We start from the raw sequence: 20,577 nt of genomic DNA on the forward strand, positions 1-20,577 counted from the left end.
TAACTTTGGTGCAATTCTAGCTTCCTACCAGCTCAAGCCCATCTTCTTTCCAAGCCAACATTATTGCCCTGAAGTTTTGTGTGTGAAGATTTTCAGAAAGAAGAGCAAACAGATTTGCGCAATCCCCAAGCCTAGGAGATTAGGACCATGACCTGCTCTTTCCCACCACCAGAGAAGGGACCGTCCCCTTGCAGAGGTCCATATCAACAGTTGCTCAACTTCGCTCCTTCTCAGTGCTCTGAATCTGAGACGTAAGAAGGTTGAGTCCATCTCCACACAAGCATATCTTCTCCTGCTACTCTGTGCGACTCTGTCTGAATCCGCGACTCATTTGAAGCCAGAAAGTCCACAGCTCTCTCCCAGATCCGCTTCATTTTTTTTCTGCAAGAAACAGCAACAAACAGAAAATAAATTAGAATCCTATCTTCATTGTTCCTTCCTGCTTACAGCAATTGTGGCTACTGATCAAGCTACTGCTAGCTGCCTCCTGTTCCCTGTGCAGACAGTAAAGGAGATTAAACCAGAATTCTGGTTGAGAAGCGATTTCAGGCCAGGACTTGAAAACAGAGGTCCTGCCTGGGTTGGGGCAGGGGCTGAGGGGAGGGAAGAAGAGACCCTCTGTCAGTACCAGTAATAGATGACTGCCCTGAATTTCAAGCTCAATTTGTATCGCAAAGGGACTCTATTAGCAAAGTGCCCTCACCCTTCCTGCATGCAGAGAGATCTCAGACCAGGGAGGGCAAACTGAAGTTCACCCCAGTTTTGAATCAGTGTCTAGTAATTCTGGGCGCCACACACACAGAGACAGGTTTGAAACAGCTGAAATTACCACCAGTAGGAAAAGAGTTTTGGGACTCATAAAGAGTGTGGATGTTTAAGACTTTGCAGCACACGTAGCGTTCTGTGCCATAGCAACATTTAACCAAAACACAAGAAACATTCCTGCAGAGATGTAGCAAGTGGCACATAAACCACCGAGAACCAGGCTGCAGGCCTCTGGCCCCACCACCCAGGAAGCAACTATCTCGAGCACAATTCCTTTTGGAAAAAGCGTCAAAACCAGCCATTTCACTTTATCTCCCTTTCAAGCTGCCCAACTCGAACTGGTAACTTTCCAGGCAGCAACATACACAACCACTTCAGAAGAGCCTCCCAATACCCTATTCAACTTATGGGAAGGTTTGTTCTGAAAAGCACAGCACCTGTCGGGAGGATAAGGTACGATGGCTGAGAAAGAGGATAGCATCCTACACACATTAGATGAAGGAGAGAAAATCAGATGCTCCATGCCCAAGCAAAACAAAATCCAATTACTGTTTGATAGAACAATGACAATACACCTGTGTGACTGCACAAAATATCAGCCCCGGGACTGTCACATTAATCTGCAGCAGGTTAAGACACAGCCTGAGTTATGTCAAAATCCTTTATAAACTGAAAGGCCAGACACACTCTTCTTGCAGTCCAGCTTCCCATCAATTGTCTGCTCATGGTCTGTTGCCCTGTAACTGCATTTTTTAGCTGTGCTGAATAACATCATGCTGACAGCTCTCCTTAATGAATAAAATTCAGCTCACCTGCTTTGAGGAGGGATGAGGCTGTCCCGAACGTGGAAAATGCCAACATAGGGGTAACGCTCCAAATTGCGTTCCCATTCCTTATAGTGGTCCTGGACAACAGCTGGAGGGCAAGAAGACAAAACAGTGAGAGACCTCAACACTGCAGAGAGGAGAACAGGGCCACTTGCATTTACAGAGCTACTGGATTCTACCTATGATCTTCTTCACCATTTCATACATGGCTTGTTCTTCTTCCTCCATCTTCCGCCAGCGATACCTAAGGAAGATTAGGATCCCCCAAAGAGTTACCAGACCTAGAAGAATAAAAACAAATGGAATTCAATAACTGACAGACATGTACTTGCTGGATGCTAGCAGTTTTATTTCTGACACTGACTGTCCCCAGAGGCAGCTTTCACTCCCTGCTACCCAGGCCTGCTTGGAACTGAATCCAAGCAATTCATTTTGTTCACTAGTGCAGCTGCGCCCCACAGAAACCTTGGTACTGACAACATCTGCAGCAGAAGAGCACACGTGGATGTGGGAAGAGGTGGTCGGAAGGCCTCGTCACAGTTTTTTTACCCCCAGCACCAGAAACCTCAGCACAGCCACAGGGCTTCAATTCTCTAAGTCCCAGAGCTATCTCTTTGCTAGAGGCCTCCCCCACAATAATCACTTAGGAAGACTGTCAAGCTTCACTGCTCCAAAGATAGCTGCTTGATAAGGAAATAAAGCCTGGGGCTCCAGCACCAGCCCAAAATTCAGGAGATCTATATTGAAGGTTTAGCATTGACAAATGCCCCCATTACGACATGAGCTAACTTTAGTATCTCAGTCTCTACAATAAACATAACTATCCCCTTTCACCCCCACCTTGTCTGGCTAGATTATAAACTCTTCTAGTCAACACTCATCTCTCGTTATCACCTCGCTCAGTAAGACCTCTGTCTCAGCTGGGGCATGACAGACTATTCCAATAAAACCTCTAACACTGAAATGCTACAAGTCATTATTAAAGAGGCTACAAGACTTTGCAGCTTAGTGTAAGAACAGAAAGAAAAACCGAATCTTTTAGGTAGGTTAACACACTTATTTTGCAGACCATAGTAATGGGTACTTGAGGAATACCCAGAGAGCTAATCAGCTTGCTGATTTAAAGTTCGTGTTAAGCACTCACAGCACAAGAGCAGGTCTACAGGTCTCCCTCTGCTGCCAGAACAAAGGTTAATTAGAAATTAACTCATCAGCAGATTTATTTCACCTCTGTTAGTAATTTCATATGTCTGGGAGAACATGTGCGCCTGCACAAGTTCACCTCTACAGCTAGCAAGGGAGAAGCTGATTACTAACACCAATGACTTACACCAGAAAAACAGGAAAAGGTTCATAATGGCAGTGACCACTGCCCGACGGAAACGGCAGCCGAGCCCCATCTGAGGATGGGCTGATTCGAGACAGAACACTTCCTCCACTTTGGTAACTGGTTCCGAAAGGTCTCTGCCTTTCAACCTGATGGGAAGAGGCAGAAAATCTTCACTGAAGAGAGCAGACACTCCAACTGCAGTCTTTAATCAAGACAGGAAGAACAAACAGACTGCGGATGCAGTAACTTGTTCTGTACACCACATAGAAAATACACCAACATCCTTGCAGCTCCTCTTTCCAGAACATTTTGGGACTGGCTGCTTAGCAAGGAATGGATATGGCTTTAGAAAAGGCAGCAGGGCTGGAACTCCCACTGGTAAACTGAAGTCTCCCTCTGCAGACTCTTTGACAGCACCTCTCGGCGTGCAGAAGATTAAACTTTAAATTGGATTCCCACCTCCCAGCACAGAGAAATGGAAATGTTTACTGAGTCACTCATCAGCAATTGCAGAGAGAGCAGTTGAGGGAGACTGTGAATGTCTGTGGAGGTTGTGCTGTTTTCCTCAGTACAGATGAGCATAAACAGTTTAGCTAGAAAAGTGACAACGCATCAACTGTATCTGCAGTGAGAACAGACACACCCTCGGAAAGCATTCATGGCAAAATCGATAACACATCCTCCTGCAAAATCACTTCTACACACCTGCTGTGCTATCCGATATGCTTTTAACTCACTTCTTTATATACAGATCTACCCTGATGTGGTTTCCCTATTAGATACTCTTAGCCAACAGGCATCAAGTAATCCAAGTGAGAGCCATCAGATTCAGAGCAATTGGACTAAAGGGGATTTTATTTTTTTAAGCTACTAATTCATTCTATGTTTGCAATGAATAACCTATTAGACAAATATGTTTTCTGAATTTACTAGTGCACAGCTCACAAACTGCTGACAGCTTGTATTTGGTTACTGGATTCTACAGTAGCTGGAGACACACTGTTGTCTCCCACCCCCTTGTCTTATTTACAATCCAAATTGTAATTCCATGAAAATATTTTAAATATGCAGCAGAATCACCCAGTAGAGAGCTCATTTTCAGCTATTCCTCTCAGACTAGCGCCTAGAAAAATAATCTCGTGTAGCATTTGCTAAAAATGCCACCCGCAGGTTTTTAAGCATGCTGAACACTCATTCTGCACGCTATGCAGACTTCATGAAAGTTGATCCTTTCGGCCAACAGCCGGCAGAGTTGCTAATTATGAAAATAAAAAAATGGGAGTGTATTGTATCACACGGCTCATGACATGAGCAGTACTCCTGTATAAAAATATGAATTGGAAAACTCTGGATCCCAGCGCACCTACAAATTCAAACGTGCCACTAAGGAAACTATGTCCTGTCCTGGGAATTTGCCACACATCAGTAATCAAAGCAGTAGTCACTGTCTGATCCTTAGATCACAGTAGCAGCTGCAGAAATTTTTTAGAGAAAAATTGAGCAGTGGGAATTCATACAAGCTATGCCCACGAACTCCAGCATTACTACTGTTACAATTCATTTAATCAGAGATACATTTAGCAACCTTAAAATGCAAACAAATGTTAGACTTCAGAGTTAACACAGACTGGAGGCAGCCCACACTTCCCGGAGGAAGATAATGATGTCTGGAGACTCTGGATAACAGTCTTCCATTAGGTTATGGCCTGAATGTTGTATTTTTTACCTGAAAAAACTAGTATTTCTGTTATTTCTCATACACTGAAGAGACTGCTAGCCAAGAAACCCAAGAGAAAAAAGCCCCACCGACGACTGACCAACACCTTACGTAGTCAGTCAGACCATTCATTTTAACATGTACTGCGTGTTCTGCCAGAAAGACAACTGACACTAAAGAAAAGATACCATTCAATAATCCATTTTTCTCTCCTCCTTATCTGGACTTGCTCCAAAGGATACCAAAGCATGGGTGATGTTACCTACTGAACAGGGCGCTTTGCTGTCCAATAAACCCTTTGGTCAAGGGATGCAGCGCCACACAATACTCTGTCTACAGTAACAGTACTGAAGAAAAGGTATCTTGGGAAAAGCAAGTACATGGGCAAGTTTAAGAAGAGTACTGTAGTCGCAAGACCATGGGCAGGACACCAGGAATATCACTTCTAAACCTTGCAGGAACCATGACACAACCGTTGATAGCCACAAGCAGCCCTGACCTCAGATTTACACCTCATCTGCAAGACGGCACGTTTGTGAACGCAATGTCCCCCAGCGTAAAGGCTGGGAAACAGACTCCCAAGGAATGAGCTCAGTTGCCAATTTTTGCTGCAGGGCTGTACTTTTCATTTGGAAGCTTGCCCAGCAAGCACTGACAAAGCCAATCCCAGATTATCTTCTGAAATCTAAAGAGGTATGGGAGCTTTTAGGGCACACCACAGAGGATGTCAAATTACATATCAGCCAACACCGAGAAACGTAACTTTGACACAGTGGGCTTCCACTTACCATATTCCTAAATCCTTGTTACTGTTTAGTATCCAGTGCAGGGCAGCTTCAAACTTCTGTGGGGAACTACCAGTTATATTCTGTTCAGAAGAATCCATAAGAAGGTTAGTTCTCCATTCATTTACAATACTGAATAACATTATTTCATTACAGTAGTGGAAGAACTAATTCTATGCTGTCTGTCCCAAGGTTAATTCTTATCATGATTCTGCAAACTGGAGGAAGGAGAACTAAATCCAAAGGTCTGTCTAGACTAAAGTCTTCTGACTACGGTAGATGATGCATGAAGCACTCTGTGAAATAACACTGTCCCAGACTGTTAAGACTAACCACTAAATACAACATAATCTTACTGGCAGTTTACCATGAAAGAAATGGAATGCTAGATCAAAACAGTCTGTCTTCTGACACTTTGGGGTATAGAAAAATCCTTCTTCTGCCCAGCCCTCAATCCAGGGAAATTTCTGGTTTCAGAAGACTGATGACTATGGTGAAACAACAAACCATTAAGTTAGATTTACAGGGGCTGAATCAGACATGTAGGAGAATATTATTTTCAAAAGAACTGCTGAGAACAGGACTGGCCAAAGGGGAAGTTAGAGATACGGGAAAGAATCAAAACAGGATGAGGAAGTAAAACAGATGGTGAATTGCTTTAGTATCTATTATTTATTGCCTTATAAGAGGCTAAGCACTATGTTATAACAATAGCTGTTCACAGCCTACTCACCACCACGTGATCCCTCGCTTCACTAACCCAAATGCATTTGCTTTTTAGATTCTCAGGGTTTCCGCATTCAAAATTACCTGGTAAAAAGTAAAACAGAAATAATGTTTTGAAAAAAGCCCTTGAACAGTTCAGAAATACACTGAACTGTCTGGAAATGCTATCCTTTAAAATTGGCTATAGCTCTGGGCAAAATGATTACAAGGTAAGATTGATACTGTAGGCAGATAAGATTATGACTATTAATAAAATGCTCAGCCACTGCATGTAGGTTGGATAAGGGCAATCAAACCTCATGCTTCAGTATGTGAGCTACTCAACACAGAATGAAGGGAAAAAAATGCTGTTTCTCCCCCTTGCAGAGTACATAACCGCCTCTCTGACCTCAAGGCCTGCAGAGGGGCTCTTTCCATCAGGTATCAAACACTGCGGTGCTAGAGTTAATGATCAGCATTCAAAATGCTTCTAAGGAGCCTAAATAGCATCTCTACCTTCCACCCAGGCAGAGAAATGCTGGCAAGGAACTAGATCTTCTAAAACTTGCTTCACAAAGTTGACTAAACAAGTGCGCTAAGAGACTACGCAAAACTGGTGGAAATTCTGCAAGTGCCGAGGTCTGATTTGAAAAGATTTAGAAATTCTGTGAAGCTTAAGTATCTAAAGGCTTCAGCCTTGTTGAGGTCTGAAATTCAGAACACGGAACTTAAGCACTTTTACCGATTAACACTGTTATACCTCTTGCTGAATAAGTTTCTACTCATACACTGAATTTCTAGCAGCCTTCTCCAACACAAAATACTAGCTAGGGACCAGATTTGCTCATATGTAGTAGAGACTGGCTGAACTACTGTGCTCGGTTAGCTCCTCAGCTAAGAGAGCCTGTCTTACTCTGTACTGAGAAAGAGAGGCACTCACATAATCAGCTGCCACATTTCAGCAGAGAGCTGGCAATTTCTTAAGTCCCTTTATTTGTACGAACAGATCAGCTTACGCTTACTGGTTCTGAGTGTCTTGAAGACAATTTCAAGATGCTGGTAGAAAAGAACCATAAAACTGAATATTTCTACCTCAAATTCCCAATATATCAAGTGCAAATAAGGACCACTCCACAGGAGCACAGTGATATGAGTGCATTAGCTAAGCACTATTCAGAATAAAAATAAACACATCTTTTCCTATTTTTCTATTACCTGACTTTCTCAGAGCTCTTCAAGTGGAACTGACTGTTCCATAAACCCCTCTCTTCAAATTGAGGTTAAAAATGTCCAGACAGCTGGGAGAGGCAGTTTGCTGAATGCTCCTAAGTGTTTTATAATGACAACTGGAACTTACCAGCTTGTATGGACAAGTAGTTATACAACTCGTGCAGCACGTTCATTATTATGTCCTTCTGTTTAGCTCGACAGAACTGAAAGTCAGAAACAGGTAACAAACACGAATAGAGCGGCAGCAACAGGACAGTGGTCAGACTAGCTAAAAATACCAAAACAAAATACTAGTAGTGGGGTTTGGCTCAGTCATGCACCACTAGTTCAAATTAAACACACCTGTAGCAAAGACCTACAGTTTCTGAGTCAAAAGCGAGCTAGTGCATCCTCTGAAATTGCTACCAACTCCCCCAGCCCATAGCCCAGATTGCACCACCAGACATCCCCTCTGACAAACCATAGATGGATTCTTTGCCTCCAGAACATCACAGGAGATTAAGCATAACTCTGAGTCCAATACAAAATTTTCTCTCTCCTAATAGTATATTATGATAAAAGAAATAGGGCTGTACAAACACTTTATGATGGAGTTCAGGGAATTAGTTGGATTAAATCTTGTATGGTTAAAGCTGAACACAGCTTTACTGCAAACCAGTATCACTGCTGTTACAACTATTGCAGAAATTGATTCACATAATTGGGAATCTAAATTTTTATCTTTGGAGTCTCATATACAGTCCTAATTTAATCTGGCCCATTAATTCCAACTCATCAAATCATATTTTTTCTGTAAAACGATAGAACTGATAATTTTACAGTGATACTGATATTAGTGGTATTACCTAGTATAATTACTCTTCTGAGAGAATCCCCTATCCACAGTACTTGAAGATAAATAAATATATGCTTACATCATCCGTTCTTTTGTCACAATCCACAGGCAAGAGATTAACTACGAGAGAGAAGAGGAGGGCGAGTTAGCTGGCTGCAAAACATGAGCTTTGATCAAGAAAGTAATTATCTTTTTAAAAAAAAGGTTCTACTTTAAAGCCCGATGCTGCTATTCTTAATCTCACTCTACACAGTACCTTGCTATGCAAATAGCGCATTCAAAGCACTGCTTTGGTAGGCAGCACTGAAAGCAAAACAAATAAAACAGATGCAAATGATGAACCTTGTTCAGCTGGAAAGTAAAAAGTGGGGTCTGAATGTTTTAATAGCTCCTTTTAAGTAGATGTTTCATGCTCCTCTACTACCTACTGCTTTGCACTGATCTTTTACAATCTAGTAATGCCTTTCACTGCACGCCATGGTCACCTGAAATATCACGGTGATAACAGGGATTTAAATCAAGCCTCCTCAAGGCAAAACCAGAGGATTTATTTTAGTTGGAGCTGTTAGCTCTGCAGATTATGGCCTCTGGTTTAACAGACCCCTCCCGCCCCAACAATTGGATATACACTGGCCACCAGTCCACCACGCAGTACTTCCTAGCAATCTTAATTATCTGAGAATTTAAAGACTTTCCAGCTGTGATGCAAGATTTCCTGCTTCAAAATACTATTGGTTTTGAAATATCTAACCAAGTTGTAAAGGGGGCATCAGAAATTTACTGACATTGGACAGTTTTATTCTGACTTTGAGAAAGCAGGAAACAGCTTTCCCAGCCCATGCAAAGTGCACAAACACCTACAGGCACAGTGTGCCATGTTTCAGGACTCACACCTTCCCAACCACATCCCAAACCCCTTCTTCCTTCAGTTCAAAGCCATGAAGTGACAATATTTCCATCTACTCTAGCTGAGGAACTCTGCTTTAAAACCCGGGTGATGGGGAAGCCCCTTTTCACTTCTCAATGAAGCTTTGCCACACTTGAAGTGCTGAAGTACCAGTTCAACAACTGTACTTCTCACGTGGCCAAGATAAAGGGCTGTGCTCTGCAGAAGCTAACATTAAAAATACACAACGGGCAATTACACAGACATTATGTTACACAATAGGCACTCATAAAATACATCCTTGGCCGAGCAGGAATGTCACTCTCCATAAAACCCATGGTTTTGAAGAACTGAAGGCCGAACTCATTTGAAAAAAAGCACGCACTTGACTTACTTTCTATGACTAACAACGTTCCCATGGGCAAGGGGAGATGGAAATGGGGACAGAAGCAGAGATGTCAAGTTATGGCAATGAGAATGATAAATGCGATGGCGATGGCAATAATAAAGGGAAGGCAGAAAAGAAAGGTGAAGAATAAAGTCTAAAAACAGGATTAAACCAGTGCACGTACAGTTCTCCTCTCTCTTGTCAAGCCAGCCTGACCCAATCATCTTCACTGCGAGGATGCCCAGAAAAATCAGCAGCAGCACAAAGCTGGCGAAGCAAAGGAACTGGGAGAGATAGTATTCAAGGCCTTTGCCCTTTCCTTCCGTCTGCTGCTTGGGGGCTGACCTCAACAAGTGAGTGCGGGAGCTTATTCCCTGTCCTGCCCCCGACGCTTCCCACCGGCTCCCTGAGGCCACCCCTGCATCACCCGTAGCCCTCCATGGGAACCGCCGGATCAATCCCCCTCCGCGGCTACCAGGGTTCAGATCCCTGTCGGCCTCCTTCCGAACACTGGAAGCCAAGTCCTCTTTCCCTCTCCCAAACTGGTGACTCAAAGCCCCAGGTCCCGCCGAGGTGCCCCAGTGGGTGCTGGGTGTCACCTCGCTTTCCCGCCTCCACAAGCTGTTAGAGAAGAGCCCCTTCCTTTCCCCTGCTGTCTCCCACTGAGCTCGGGAGCTCTGCCCCCCAATTCCTCCTCCCGACATGCCCCAAAGGCTCCTGGACTTTAGACCCTCAGTCTCATCGCTGGAAAGGGGTTTGGAGCTGAGCCCCCCGCTCCTGCCTGTGGAGGTACCCCATGGGGACGTGGAGCTCAGGCCCCCAGCCCCATCCAGGGATGTGCCTGACCCAGCCCTGATGCCGAGCCCCCCACTTCTCTCTACAGATGGGCTCCACTGGGATGTGGAGTTTGACCCCGAAAACCTGTCCAGGGATGGCCTCAACCCAGTGCTGAGACCCCCACTTCTCTCTGTTGACATGCCCCACTGCAACGAGGAACCTGAGCCCCGAAACCCATCCAGGGATGGCTCCGACCCAGCGCTCAGCTCCTCACTTCTCTCTGTAAACGTGCTCCATTGGGACGCGGAGCTTGGCCCCCGAAACCCATCCAGGGACGCCCCCAGCCCAGTGCCAAGGCCCCTGCTTCTCTCTGCAGACGTGTCCCACTGAGACATGGGGCTCAGCCCCCCAGACCTATCTAGGCATGGCTTCGACCCAGCCCCGAGCCCCCCACTTCTCTCTATGGACGTATCCCACTGAGAGGGGGAGCTCAGCCCCCCAAACCCACCCAGGGATGCCCCCAGCCCGGCCCCGGCCCCTCCACTTCTCTCCACAGACGCCCCCCACTGCACCGAGGGGCTCAGCCCCCCAAAGCTGTCCCGGGACAGGCCTCCCTCAGCCCTGGAGCCGAGTCCTCCGCCCCGGCCCGGGGGGGACCCCCGGGAGTCCCCCCAAGACAGCCCGCCACCCTCCCCAGACGTCCCCCAGCGGGACGCGGGCGGTTGCACCCCTTCCTCCTCCTCCTCCTCCTCCTCTTCCTCCTCCTCCTCCTCACTGTCGCGGGCGGCCCCGACGGGGCTGAGGTTGAAGCCGGAGCGCTGCCGTGAGGGCGAGGCCTGCTGCGGCCTGGCGGGGGTGCGGGCCGGGCTCGGCGGCGCGCCGTGGCCCCTGCGCTTGGCCGCCGCCACCTCGGCCCGCAGGCAGCCCAGCTTCTTGACGTAGACCTTGCGGGTGGTGGCGGTGATGGGCCCCGGCCGGTAACCGAGCGCTATCAGCTCCCTCCGGAGCTCCGCGTCTGTCAGGTCCGCCATAGCCGCGGCGCTGACACCAGGCCCGACCGGAAGCACTCTGCGAGTAGGAAAGCGCGGCCGCCATCTTGGGAGGGGCCCGCCGCACCGCCCCCCCACCCTCTGGCGGCCATCTTGGGAAGGGCAAATGAGGGGGCTCATGCGGCCGCCTCTGTCCGCGCAGCCGGCGCCATGTTGATAAGGGAGGCGGGGAATGAGCGCCATATTGAGAAGGTCGGGGAAAGAGCTGCTTCCCGGATACCGCTCCCGCCATCTTGTGAAGGCAGGGTCGCTGTTTCCGCCATGTTGGGGAGGTCGGGGGCCCTCAGAGACAGCACGGTCCCGAGCGGGAGCTGTTGCTCATCTCTGGAGAGAGGAAAGGGGGGAGAAATGGAGAAAGCGAAGGGAAAAAGCAGCCTCAGCATCTGGGGCTGGCCAGCGTCAGCACCTCGTCACTCTTGGGGACCCCGCTCATGAGCAAGCAGGGAGCTTGAGTACCTCTCACCTCACTCTGAACAAGCTACACTGATGTTTTAACATTTTTAGGGACATCTATGAGGAGAAAGAAGTGTCTTTCCCAGCCACCTGCCACCCCCCCACACGTGTTTGCCTCATCCCTCTCATCGCTGCCAAGTTACAGTCGTTTAACTGGCACCCGTCAAGCGGGCTGGAGCTTTGCCACCGCTTTCAGCAGGATCAGGATCTGGGTCCTCGGGATATTTGCCGGGGAAGGAGGTTCCTTGCATACTTTGCAGCCTAAAAAGGCAAAACCAAGCATCGACTTGAAAATTTATTTTGGCAAGGCAGTGATGTACAATAATTGCTTTTTCCTGCTGCCGCCTATAAAGAAAGTAATGAAAGTGGCTGAAATACTGTGGTGTAATATCAGAATTTAATTAAAGATAATGAAAAAGTAGTGATGAATGCATGCAGGCTGTCTGTGCATCGCCGTTTTTATGATCGACGCATGATACTGGAGTGGTGGAAACTTGGCGGTCCCTCAGGAGCGGGACCTGCAACAAGTGGGAGATGGACGGGGCTCCGGGTGAGCTCAGCATGGACACCCACCACTTGCTGCCGTGAGGCTGGGGATGCTAAACTGTGCCTCTGCAATATAAAAACTTCTTCAGGGATACCCCTCCTCTCACGCTCACTTTGCTGCTGTGCCCTTCTTGTTTAGGGCACCAGAGAAATCTTGCCTCGCTCTTCCTGATTTATGCAAGAAAGCAGCAACAAGATGCTGAGATTTGTTAATCTGATTAGCAACAACAAATACATACTTAGTAGAGGCCAGGGAGCCCATTAAAAGAGCATACTCCGCTCCGATGGGAAGTGTCAATGTGCTAAGCCAAGCCCCCCCCTGCTCACTAACAGGAATGCACAACTGACAGCTAATAATTTGGAGCAGTGTCTAATACAGAATTAGAATATCCCCTTAGTACACAGTTTCTCTAAGCTCATAGCTTTCAATCTGGAGAAGCTCTGCCTAGACATGCAGATGCATGCTGGCATCTAAGCCTGAGCTGATACAAGCCCATGAATTAAGTGAACTCCTCTTGCTTTGGAGAAAAAGGACAACGGCAAGAAAACTAAAACTATCCTTTCAACTTCTTGTGTTTCTGGAGGTCAGGAAAGTTACATCAGGACAGAGTTTGGCCCAGCAGCCTCATTGCACGTCCTTCGGAGTGGAGAACATGGGAGTGCTGCTCGAGAACTGGAGGGCTGGGGAAAAGCTGTGATTCCTTTGAAAACGGGAAGTTGGCAGCGCCTATGCTCAGCAGGAACAGATGCCTCTTCTCTGTGGAGAGAAATCCACAACCCCTCTCACTTCCTCCCTAGCAAGACAACCCTTGGGAGCGTCTCTACCTTCCCTGGAAGGTATCTGGACACCACAGAGAAGGCAGCAGAAGACAGCCCTCTGTCTCTCAGACATGACAGAGCCTATATGCCCATGGACAATCACCTATTTGTTCCCATCACCTTGCCCGCAGTGCCGATGGTGAGGCTGATGGCGGATTTTCTGCCTTTTGCAGCCCCACAGCTCTGGGCAGCAGCAAAGGCTGCCGGGGTGAGCGCAGGCCTGCTGATGCTGCAGATGGGCTGTGATGCTCAGAGATGCTCAACAGTGAAAAGCCAGTTTCCCAGCCCACGGTGTAGCTCTCAAATATCTTGGCTGTAAATATCCTGAGCTGGATGTGGGAAGATGGGACAGCGAGGAGGGGGCAGCCTCCACCTTCCCTGCTAGCCCAGAAGCTGCCTTAGGCCTGCTGGCAGTGACTCAGATATCGAATGGCAAGAGCAGGCGTGCCGTGCCGTCTGCTTCTCCTCTTGAAGTAGCAAGACGGGACTGGTGTAAGCAGAGGGGTAGAAATAGATCTGCACCATCTTCATAAGGCGCCTGAAGAGAGGAGTGTGCTGCACCCCGAAAAGCACGGGCAGCAGATGAACCCTTCTACCCCTAATTGAGGGGCTGCTGAAAAAAGCCCGACATCCCACCCCCCTCTTCTTATCCCATGGCATTTGGACGACAGTCCTGCATATGTCACCAGGGGAAGTGTCAAATCTTACTTGGGAGCCGACTGTGCCAATTTAACACCCTGTCACTCACAGCCACAGCACAGGTGTGACCCAAGAACACCGCTTCTCATCCTCCCGATCATATGTCATGTCCTCAGCCTGCCATGCTTCTTATTAGGTTAGAAAGTCAGTGCTGATTTCATTCTTTTCTCTCCTCCTTCCCCTGCCTCTTTCCCCCAACTGTTTGGCTGCTTATCCTGCCACAAAACTCTTGTTTGGTTTCTGGAGCTGCAAGATCTTCCTACCTGCTCGCAGGCATGGACTCAGGTGCTGCTGGCTGCTAAAGCAGCCTTCCAGGGCACTGTGGATACAGATCTGTCCTGCAACTTGGAGACCATTTTGCTTCTTAACAAGAGCTATAGCCCTAACAATGGGAGTCATGCCTGGGAGGATGGTTGGAGTCCATCCATCTTCTCCTTCCAGCAGAAGAATATCTGCTTCTTTCCCACTATTCAAGCCCCTGTGGCTGGAAGGAATTTAATTCCAAAAGCTGAAGGCCCCCTTGCACTTTGGTGCCTGTTTGGACAGCTCAGTTATTGCTGCAGGACAGGACACAGTGTTGATATGGTTACTGTCAGAACCAGCCATACGTCCCTGAACTCCTTTATAGCTGGGTCAACTGGGAAGAGCCATTGGCACAACCAAGGATGGGGGTAAAAGCAGACCTTTGCCGCTGCAGCTTGTCTGGGCCAAAATGTAAGAGCAAAGGGAGATACCCTAGCAAAGTCACATTGGTGGATCTCCTTATGGAAGTCTCTGCAGCAGCAGCCCCACCATCACCATGGTGGGAAATGGTCCAGGAAGCAAATCCAAGAGGCTCGTGTTCACTTTCTTTCTTTCTATCATTGGGCAACATTCCTTCCTAGATGGCACAGGGTGGAAAAAACACTTGAGTGAAAGAGCTGGGCAATAGGGGATGCTATAGAGACAGCTGTGACCTGCAGCGGAGCTTATGTAGGTTTTTAGGAGCAGTCTGCCCCTCAAGGGGAAACTCTCCTTGTTTTCTCATGGCAGTGCAAATTTAAACCTGTGGTAAAGGTTTGGGTCTTTCAGAAGGAATGAGTCAACAGTGCTCCCTTTGAAGCAAACAGCCTTGTCTCTGATCTCGCTGAACACTGGTGTAAATGCGGTGCAGCTCCTCCAGTGATTGCCATGCTGGATCTCCCATGGATATCACTCCACTGCAGACTGATTTGCACTGGCCAAGCTCCTAGCCCAGCAACACATGCAGTTGCTTTCACTTTCAGCCTAATGGAATGTATTATTCACTATCTTCCAAGCGCTCAGACTCATTTATAGTGATTTTATAGCTCAAACTGCCTCAGCAATAATCCCTGCAACCTTTAAGTTACACTGAGCTGATCAGTCCATGGACTAGGAGTGTGCCTTTGAATCAAATGTTAAAGCTGGAATCCACTCCGTGCTGGATGTTGCATTATACATTGGGAGATTTCTTTTCTGCTAAGGGATGGCTTGCAGCAGAGAGCATACTGAGGAGTGTTGTTCTAGCACAAACACAGCTATTTAAATGAGCCACAGTGAGAACAGAATTTGTGTTAGGTTGGGAGGATAAAATTGGATTGAAATTGGATATATTCACATACATACCATTGATCTCATCTGTCCTTACTTTACATATGTTGGATTTCCTGCTGCCAATACAGAGGAGCAGCTCTAAAATAAGCCGAAGGTATGTAAATGGAGAGCAGTATGTTCAAGTGGAATTATGATTTCACCTCTAGGTTTGTTTGAGATGCAGAAATAAGGCCAGAGCTCTGCATTGCTTCACACACGCTGTGCTGGTTCACACCATAGCTATGGAAGAGGTGCTCCTCACAATGATATTCAGATATATATATCGCCTGAGTGAGTAAGAGGGGGTTAAGACCACAGGTAGGAACTGCAAATCAGGGCTCCTGCTTTCTCCTAGCAGTGTGGGAGAGAGTGCCCTCCCGTGTCCAGAGTGTGGAGCCTGGTTAGGGACACCCAGGTCCCCCACCCAACATTCCTCATCCTACACTTGTGTCAACCAGTTTGGCTAGGAGGTCTGGTAAATATTTGCCTCAGTTTCCCACATTGCCAAAAGGGAGGGCTAAAACTTATTAGTCCACAAAGATTAATTACTCAGGCTTTGCAATGTGCTTTGCACTTCCCAGAAGGACGGTGATGTTCTCTAGAACTGGAAACCCTCCCTCTCTTCTTTCCCACACTTGCGGCTTGCCATCTGTCTGAGAGGCATGCAGAAAAGAAGACACAAATCCTCCATTTAATTATACTGCGCATTTTATTATCTCACCTCAGATTTTGTTGTTAATCTCTTTTACAGATTTCATTTACATAAGTGGAGTCTTTTAGCTTTAGCAAGCTACATCGCTTTCTTTTCTGATTCTGCAGATATCAGTCAGCTGAAAATAAAAGAGAGGAAAGAATAAGTGTCCTTAAATTTGTCATTCAGTCTTTCCTAGGCTTTATATATTGTTTCCTCCTCCTCAGCTCCCCAACTAAAAAGCTAGAAGGCAAACTGAAGTCACACAGCCAGGACAGAATAACAACTCCCACAGGGATAGAGGGGACCTTCTTGTTTGGAACTTTTAAGCCCAGATAAGACAAAAGTCCAGAGATAACTCTAGTGAGACCCATTCTACCATCCCTCAAGTCTGCAAGCAGGAATAGCTGCATAACATACTGCCTCTGGATATTTTCTTTTGCAATTCCCATACACTAAGAGCAAAGTCCAGGGCTGGATTTGTTACCACTCAACACCTTGAATTGCAGCTAATTCTAGCTGTAATTAAGTGTTAGTGTTAAGCCCCTGTGCAGGGAGCAAGGTGTTCATGTCTGACTGCAGGTGTTGAGCTGCCTCGCAGGTGTAGCTTGCGTTATAAGCTCTGTTGGAAATTGCACCCTGAAGGCTGAGGACTTTTTGGGAGGAGGAGTAGGGAAGTGGGAAGCAGCGCCAAGGAGAGCTGCTGGAAAGTGTTGCAATGCTGCTAACAGTCAATATCAGCTCTAGGGCACAGACAGCACCCTAGGAGACTGAATAACCTTCCCAGCAGAAGAGTGTGTACATGAGAGCTGGTGGGGTATCTGAGGACTCTGTAAAGTGAGCAAACATGACACAAAAGCCCTTCTGAGGAATATAAATATCTCCGTGACGATGAGCTGGTGAGAGGAGGGAAAGGCAGAATTCCCAAGGCAGAAATCAACCTCCTGACCGTACCGTCTGGGGTGTCCTGTAACGTCTCTGCTAGCAGTTTCTCCAGGACATCTTGGTATTTTTCCAGATGCCTTGGGGTGAGCCACATCCCAGCTCTGACAGGAACAGCTAGCTGTGGAGGAAGCCAGAAAAGTCAGAAGGAGAAGATGAGGAGAGCAGAGGGAGGCAGGTTGGGGTGCTTTGACCCCACTTTGCTCAAGTCAGTAGAGGGCCTAGGGCTGATTTGAAGGGAAGAGGGTGATCTTTATATGGGTAAAAGCGACATTTTGAAGTCATTGCAATCTTGTGCTGTTAAGAATGCCAAAGTTTTCATGCATTGGATCATCTATGGGCTGACTCAGAAACACAGATAAAGGTACCTCCTGGCAACAGAGACTATAAAGAAGAAAATTGTTGAACCTTATAACCCTCCACTACCTCACACCTTTACCCTTCAAGCCGTCAGCTTTACCGATGCTGGTGAAGCACCCTGCCTTATAGTAAAGACTGAGGATGAGACATCGTCCTGCCTCCAGACTGACTGACTGAGCCAGCTGTGGCTCAGATGCGCTCGAAGTAAATAGAGTTGTTCCGGTCATGGCTGGAGGCACAGGAGGGCTTGTGGTTGCAGCGGGGAGGGGTGTTAGACACTGGGATGTACCAGTTATTTAATGCTTTGAACTGTGAATCCTTGCTGTTTAAATCCTATTATTGATCATTGGTGCACCACGTTTGCGAGAGCACTTGCACATTAACCTGCGTCTTGGCAAATTCCAGTCTAGCTAGTCCCGCTGCCTGTCCTGCTCAGCCTCTCCCGCAGTTTGGGGTGGACCTACACACTCCTTTTGCTGGCAGAGAGAATGGCCGAGCTCACCGCAGGAACGGCTGCGCGGACAGGGCAAAGAATTCCTTGTATTCAGGTGGAAAAGCACAATTTTCAGACTTGGCTAACCAGGTAAGCATGCCTTTGAGGGCTTAGAGTGGCACTCAAATCCCTAAAATTGGCAATTTTCTGCTCTGTATACAGACTTTGGGGAGGTGTGGCTGTATGGGCCCAAGTTTATAAATAAGGTCTTGCCAGTGCAGAAGACTGTGAGATCAGAGGTGACACCGGCAGCTAATCTGGAGCTGGGTGAAAAATGACAAGTTAAACCCAGAGCTGAAGCAGAGCTGCAAATTCCTGCTTTGCAGTTGGCTGGTATTCACTGAATGGCAAAGACAGACCTCATGTTGTTTCCATCTTCCTAAGGGAGAAGCCAGGTGGGTCTGAGGGGTGACCAGGCTGTTGAATGTCCAAGATAATTTGTAGGGTGGATTTAAAACCCTTCTCTCATGCAACCTTGCTCAGTTGCCTGGCTGGGCTGGCAGGAGACGGGTAGTATTCCTTTATATTGACCATGAGCTCCCTGATAACAGCCCCTGTCTTCTCAAGCAGCACCACCAAACACTCCTCAGTGTGCTGTGGGCTGTCTCTTGGGCTACTTGTCCCCCTGTGTGTCCTCGTGGGCTCCTTAGTTGTATGGTTCAACGTACCTGGATGGTCTTGACCTTGTTGACATCCGTACCGGATTGCTCAGAGAAGCCTTCCTCTTAGAGCTGCTGCAGTGAGGTCAGGGATTTCTTCTGCCCTCCTTCGTTCCTCTCCTTCTCCTGCAACTTTACAGTAGAGAGGAAATGGGGCAGTGGTGCTGGGAGCAGCATCGTGTGGGTACCAAACCTGCTCTGCACCATATCAACAGTGTGATGCCCAGCAGCCAAGAGCCAGCGGAGCTGGGCACAAAACCAGAGGGACTGGCGGTCTAACCGCTGCCTGGAACCAATGTGGCATCCTTACCCAGGGCCACAGCTCACTGGAAAGGGACCCATCAGCTGTGGCCAGCATGGCCTTGGGGACTGTAATTCTGACATGCAGCAGAGGCTGCAATGTTGGGTGTAAGGTCGGGTTACAGGATTGCATGTAAAGATCTGTAGCAAACATGACACTCCTAGGTGACTACTTTGATCTGTGCAAGATAACACTGCCAGCAGGATGTGGTAGCCAAGTATGCTGACCTTACAGAGCTATTCCAGAGGCCTGGTCCTGGTGCTGTCCTGTAGCAGTGGCGTTGAAGTTTAATAAAAGCCTGCACAGCCTCAGTGCAAATGGAGAGCTCTGTACAGACATTACATGTTTTACCAGCCTTTCTTGCAGGTCTCTAATGTCAGTGCTTTCCCATTTATGGGGCTAAACTTGGCTTCAGGACCCTCCCTTTCTTCCCAGGCCAAAGATAGAAGCCAAAGTTGCTTTGGGATATGACAAACATGACAGGATATGTAAAATGCAGTGAAGACTGTGGTCAGTGTCAAACTGCCTGCTTGCTGTGCACTTCCTTTGGTTTGAATGTGTGCTCAGAGGAGGAAAGGCAGCCTTTCGAAGACTGATTTCACCCACGTACATCTAGGAGACCCTCAATCACTAGCAGATACATAGCTACAAGGGTTGTGATGTATGAACAATCAATCTGGAGACCGTGCATGGGTCCCCATCATCTTCCTTAAGGAGGCTGAAGGATGACTGTACTCCCCACAAAAAGCAATTGCTATCCAGTGAGCTATCCAGATAGGTGTTGGAAACAAGATTTCTCCCCAGTATCAATGGGTTGTGTCATGTGGGGGAAGCTCACTTTGGCTGTGTTTAGGAAGATGCAGTCTCTGAGTCTGCCTGCCTGACACCTTTCAACAGTATTAGTTTCACATCAAAAGAAAAAACATTCTCCTCTCTGCACATCCCAGAGGTGACAACCATCTGGAGGATGGTTAATTATTTGTTACAACAAAAAGACCCATCAGTATGGTGATGGAAGGCTGCAGCTTCTCTATAAAAATTACAGCCACTAGCATGGAGGAAAGAAAAACAAGACCCACTAGCTGCAGATGATAACCCACACAGGTCTTTTAGTTCTTCTGTAAAGGAGTTCAGGCTCTTCCTTTCTAGCCTCACATCTTGAAAGTTGTCTCTGCCCTCTCCCATAGCCCTTAACTTTGGGACAAGTGAAGGACTGCCAGTATCATAGTATGTCCTATTTGAACAGAAGGGGCAGATGATGGGAATGAGAGTGGCACAGTGTGCACTGACAGAGCTTGGGGAATGAGGGAGGAAGAAACACCTTTCCTGGTTTATTCAGGGCTCCAGCCCCTGTCTTAGGGGTTACCTGCATTTTCTGGAAGTCACTCTTGGTGAAAAAGGGCACGAAGCCTTCGGTCTGTTCAGCCAACATGGACACCACATACACTAAGAGCAAACTGGCCACCACCTTCTTTGAAACCATCTGTGATGGGTTGACCCTGGCTGGACGCCAGGTGCCCACCAAAGCCGTTCTATCACTCCCCCATCCTCAGCTGGACAGGGGAGAGAAATATATAACATAAAGCTTGCGGGTCGAGATAAGGACAGGAGAGATCATTCACTAATTACCGTCATGGGCAAAACAGACTCAGCTTAGGGAAAATTAGCTCAATTTATTACAAATCAGCCAGAGTAAGGTAATGAGAAATAAAACGAAATCTCAGAAC

General features: G+C 47.3%; 2 protein-coding genes across 2 annotated transcripts; both read right to left on the bottom strand.

The window, feature by feature from the left end:
- Positions 1–142: 142 nt before the first annotated feature.
- On the bottom strand, positions 143–11,319 carry LEMD2 (LEM domain nuclear envelope protein 2). The gene is made up of 9 exons (XM_075054596.1): positions 9,653–11,319; positions 8,274–8,314; positions 7,487–7,562; positions 6,158–6,234; positions 5,428–5,507; positions 2,923–3,068; positions 1,772–1,873; positions 1,578–1,680; positions 143–381 (listed from the first exon to the last, which is right to left on the bottom strand). The coding sequence occupies exons 1-9, from the start codon at positions 11,274–11,276 to the stop codon at positions 231–233; spliced, it is 2,400 nt and encodes a 799-aa protein (XP_074910697.1). The 5' UTR covers positions 11,277–11,319; the 3' UTR covers positions 143–230.
- A 4,787-nt stretch (positions 11,320–16,106) lies between these two features.
- Positions 16,107–20,333, bottom strand: MLN (motilin). The gene is given in 4 exon segments (XM_075055806.1): positions 16,107–16,234; positions 17,050–17,158; positions 18,559–18,675; positions 20,217–20,333. Coding segments are annotated over 4 exon segments (351 nt in total). The 3' UTR covers positions 16,107–16,226.
- Positions 20,334–20,577: the final 244 nt, after the last annotated feature.

The sequence above is a fragment of the Buteo buteo genome, chromosome 23, assembly GCF_964188355.1.
Source record: "Buteo buteo chromosome 23, bButBut1.hap1.1, whole genome shotgun sequence".
In the NCBI taxonomy this organism is placed as follows: domain Eukaryota; kingdom Metazoa; phylum Chordata; class Aves; order Accipitriformes; family Accipitridae; genus Buteo; species Buteo buteo.

Coding starts and splice junctions, on each gene's coding strand:
- LEMD2 (XM_075054596.1), bottom strand. CDS start 11,276: ATGGCGGACCTGACAGACGCGGAGCTCCGGAGGGAGCTGATAGCGCTC. Junction 7,563..8,273: donor GTGACAAAAGAACGGATGAT/GTAAGCATATAT, acceptor TCTGACTTTCAG/TTCTGTCGAGCTAAACAGAA. Junction 5,508..6,157: donor AAGCGAGGGATCACGTGGTG/GTGAGTAGGCTG, acceptor TCTTCTGAACAG/AATATAACTGGTAGTTCCCC.